Here is a 4,595-nt window from a genome sequence, read left to right as displayed (position 1 = left end):
CTCAGGTCAGGTATATTTCTGATAAGGTGGGATGCGTAACTCAATCGACTAAGATTAGCGAACAACTGTTCTTATGGCAATCAGTGTTGGTACTGGAAGAGACTTGGCGACTAAAATTCTTTGTCGTTTGCTTTTCTATATATTTGATACACAAGAGTATGTAGAGGGTACGTTGACAAACAATGTAGCTACAGTATTCTTCGATATACTTATATATAATATATATATATACTTATACCTTATGTAGCAAATTATGTTACCTAGGCACAGATTTGTATTTACCTTAAGAACAAGTTATGTAAGATATTTGTTTGTCTTTAAATTATCTTGTGTTTGCTTATAGCATATGCCTATACAAATATCACTATTTCATTGATGTTTTTTCTTACCTGATTCTACAAAATATAATCTATTGATCTCAATAGTATTATATAATTTTGTTTAAAACCTTTTTGTACCTTACCTATCTTCTTATATGTATATTTTGCCTTAACTAAGTACCTATTTTCGTAATACCTTCCCCAAATCTGAACTTTCATAAGTTCTTTTTAAAGGTATTATTTCCTCCTAATAAGAGTGATAGCAGACTGTATAGAAGACTGTAAACTTCCTGGTTACAACTACTCCCAAATAAACTATTTTGGCTTGTACAAGTCTCATTTTATGTATGCCAAAAATCACTTGTAAAATTTTAACGAACGAAGTTTTTCTAATCTATAGCAGACAGCAATGTGCGCAGCCAATTCTGCTGATCCCCGACCTCTATTTAACAGAAGTGGGCCGCTTGGGCAGATTCCGCTTGAGCAGCTGCCAGTTGATGCTGGTGGGCGGACCGGTGGAGCGCTGCTTGGCCAGCTTCTTGGGGCTCGATCCCTTCGAGAGTTTGGAGCGGGCGGAGGCCAGGCTGCGGTACTGGCTAACACTGCGCACCACCTTGGCGCCGGCCAACTTGCCGGCCACTTTGTTGCGGAACTTGCGCTTCAGTATCATCTTGCCGTGGCTGATCAGACTCTTGGTTCCCAGGCTCTTCGATTTGGCCAGTCCTTTGGAAGGCTTGGATAGCTTTAGGGCCGACTTGTGGGTCTTTCTTGACTTCGTGGACTTTGTAGACTTCAATGACTTTGTCGATTTGTGCGATTTAAGCGACTTCAATGATTTCTGGCCCTTAACGCCTTTCTCCTGCGACTTTGACTTCAAAGTTGAGCCCTTGGTCTTGAGGCTTTTGGCAGACTTTTGGAGCGCTACGAGGGCGCCGCCCTTGGCACGCTGATCAACTTTTTCTGGGGGCCCGGCCACCGAGTACTTAGGCATCATGGCTGGCTTGGCGGCCAGAGCGCGATCCGCCTGCACAATCGCATCGAAGTTGCCAAAAACCTGACGGATATTGCGGTTCACGTACTCCAGATACTTGAGCGACGAGCTGCACAGACTGCATTTGGGCGTCTTGTCGTTGTCCTTGTTGTTCCGGATCAGACTCTCCAGGTACAGGAAGTTCTTGGCCATGTTCTCGCAGTAGCGACACTTGGTGGACTTCTCCATGGCGTTGGGCGTGGGATCGTAGACGCCTGGCTTGTGCTGCAGATTCAGGGCCGAATTGTTGGGCACTACGTAGTTTCCGACTGTTGGTCGCTTTTTTTGAAGGCCTATCATTTTACGTAATACCAAAATTTTGTTAACCTTGTTAGGCTTCGAATGTTTCTGTTGGAAAGACAAAAGTATAATGCCGATGAAAGTCCGTTTTGGATATAAGTTTCTAGATTCGAATTTCACAGCCTACCTGAGACATTACTTTTTTACTTTGTTCCTCTGTTGCCGACAGCCTGCTACTCTAAGATGTGCTCTACTCTACTGCTCAAGAGTCAAAACCACTGACATTGAAGGCGGGGCCTCCTGATTCGGTGCCTCAATTAATCTCAATTTAAATGACCATCAAAGGCCGGGCCAATTTGCCGGCAAATCGTCAACCTTGCCCTGCTCAATTATCGATCAAATAAATTGCAGTGAATATTTAAAGACCTGCCCGAAATAAAATTAAACGCTACCAGCGAAACACTCGTGCATGCGCTGAACAGGAAATAAAGGCCGTCCTCGATCCCGACTCGTTTAATTTCTATTTCCTTGGGCACAATTAGCGATAATCAGCTGGCAATGGCAGCCAGCATTTTGTCGTTGGTCCTTGGTCCTTTGCTTTCCCATTCGCATTCCCATTCCCATTCCCATTCGCATTCACATTCACATTCGCACTCGCATTCCCCATCCCCATTTCGCTTTGTGTATTTGGGTCAGCTCGTTGCGATGTGCACAATAATTTATTTCATTTCAAGATGTTATCGGGAAATTTTAGTTTGTCGTGTCGTTTGTTTTGCGCTGGCTAACACATTTTTAAATGCCCTCTTGGACACTGCTGACCTTGGGGCTTCCTGATTGCCGGAAATGATGTAACTAAGTAGAGAAATGAGTATTTGTTTATGCAACCATTAAATTCATAAAGCTATTCAGCTTTGCAGCTCATCCTATTGCCTTCCAATTAAATGATTGATCCCAGCATTCTTGCCCCCAACTTATTTACAATTCAATACTCTTGTAGTCATGTCTCTATTTCAACATTTTTATCGAGAGACTTAAACATTCGTCAGATGCCAGCCATTAAATTGTTGTGTTGCACACATCACATCCATAAGATACCGCCCACTTGGGCAGACAATTCCCTGCGACACATAACTTTCAATTGAAAATATCTTGGTAAAGTCAGACACAAGTGCAAATGCCAATAAAACAGAGCAGCTTGGGGGCAGGGGAAGTTAAAACATATAAACTAGTACAGACACACACACACACACACACACACCCACTGCTTGTGGGTTATAAAGTTGATTGTTCATAAATGTACGGGGCGTATACGTAATGTCTGCCAGTGCACTAAAGCAAAGCAATGCAGGACTCTCTGTGCAGCGAGCCATCGGCATTGGCATCGAATCTGGCGAGGATGTGCGGGCTGGCGAGGGGAGCGAGCTGGTGCCATAAAGTGGCAGGGTAATGAATTTATTAAAACTTCATTTTGTTTAGCTAACAAAACGTTTGTCTTGGGCCCAACTTGGCATGTTGGCCAAGTTTACGTAAATAAGCTCCTGCATGCGACTCAAAATGTGAGTGTTAATGTTAATGGATTTGTGCCAAGTTCTCGCCATACATTGTTGGCTCACTGATTTATTCGTGGTCAAAAGCGGGACACTGTTTTTCTTTTCTTTTCCTTTTGTTTCGCCTTTGTTGCGTTTGACTTTGTGTTGGCACACTTTTGTCGGTCTCCTTTTTGTTTTTTTTTGTTTTTTTGCTTTTGACCCACAAAGGTTGCCGCTTTGGTCTCTGGCATGTCCTTACCCGCTCTAACGACTTCCTGAGACGTTGCACACATACGTATTTAGTCCAATTTGCATGCCGCCGCCGCCGCCGCCGCCGCCGCCATCGACGTCGACGTCGACGTTAACTTGGCTCTAAAGCCGCCGCTGCCGTAGCCACGCCTTGTTTATTCTGTTTGCCTTTCGTGCCTTACGTGTTTATCGCCTGCAAATGGCGATTCTGGCCGAAAGTGAAACCAGTCTCGCCTCTGGCTTTCCCAGGCTTTCCCTGGCTTTTCCTCGCTTTTCCTGGCTTTTCCACGAGTGGGTGTTCGAGCTCAACCTGCCGCTGCTCGGCATTTCAATATCAACAGAGGCATGCATAATTTCTTGGCCGAGCCTATGTAAATTTGCTCGGAAGTGTTCTGCTTCGAAAATGTGGTGGCGCGCTGCTTTCTGCTTCTGCCCTGTGCTCCACATTTTTCCCGTCGCGGCGTCGGAAAGCGGGTCAACTTCATTTTTCGTGCTGACCCACAGAACCACAACGGCAATAGCAATAGCAATAGCAACAACAGCAACAGCAACAACAGGCGGTTGTTGCTGTTTGATGTGCGAAAGCCGCAACAACACAAATTAGCACAACAGCAGCAACATCGGCGGCGACAACAGCAACGCGTCCATAATTTCTTTTGCAACAGTGCGATTTTTGCTGGAAGTTGGATTTCTCCCCACATCGCGATTCGATTCGCGTTTTTGGGTTTTACTGCCTTTGGTTGGGTTTTTATTGTTATTACTTAACGTTGCTGCCGACGACTCCGTTTGGCTTCAACGCCGCCTCCTTTGGCATAAAGTCCAAAGTGCAAATGTTTTGCGGTCAGTTTGGATTTGAAGTTGGCCAGCAACGCGACGCGCTGCTCCTGCAACTGGCTGGCTGGTCGCAAATAAAGGACCTCCTTTTAACCAACACCTTTGTTTGCCCGTATGTCCTGCGGTTTTCCTGAATTTTTCCCTGCCCATTCGCGTGTTCGTAGGCCCACAAGGAATCGCTCAGCGAAAGCGGGACAGTCGCCAACGGAGGATGCGTTTATCCCCCAGCACAATGGCTGAAAGGAAAAGCAATTACCAGTGAACAAAGCCGAGCAGGGTTTTCCAGCCGCACCCCGGTACGAGATTTTAAAGACACTAAGCCGCTCCCCAGGGTAAGCAAATGTGGGGGTGTCTTTGGTTTAAGTAGCACTTGAGAATACAAACGTTGGTTAT

At 45.4% G+C, this 4,595-nt stretch overlaps 1 protein-coding gene across 1 annotated transcript; it reads right to left on the bottom strand.

The window, feature by feature from the left end:
• Nucleotides 1–645: 645 nt before the first annotated feature.
• On the bottom strand, nucleotides 646–1,880 carry LOC128256957 (uncharacterized). Its single transcript, XM_052987701.1, has 2 exons — nucleotides 1,778–1,880; nucleotides 646–1,698 (listed from the first exon to the last, which is right to left on the bottom strand). The coding sequence occupies exons 1-2, from the start codon at nucleotides 1,784–1,786 to the stop codon at nucleotides 763–765; spliced, it is 945 nt and encodes a 314-aa protein (XP_052843661.1). The 5' UTR covers nucleotides 1,787–1,880; the 3' UTR covers nucleotides 646–762.
• Between the last annotated feature and the right edge of the window lie 2,715 nt (nucleotides 1,881–4,595).

Source organism: Drosophila gunungcola, chromosome 3R (assembly GCF_025200985.1).
Source record: "Drosophila gunungcola strain Sukarami chromosome 3R, Dgunungcola_SK_2, whole genome shotgun sequence".
Taxonomy (NCBI): Eukaryota; Metazoa; Arthropoda; class Insecta; order Diptera; family Drosophilidae; genus Drosophila; species Drosophila gunungcola.
This window is presented reverse-complemented; position numbering and strand designations above follow the sequence as displayed.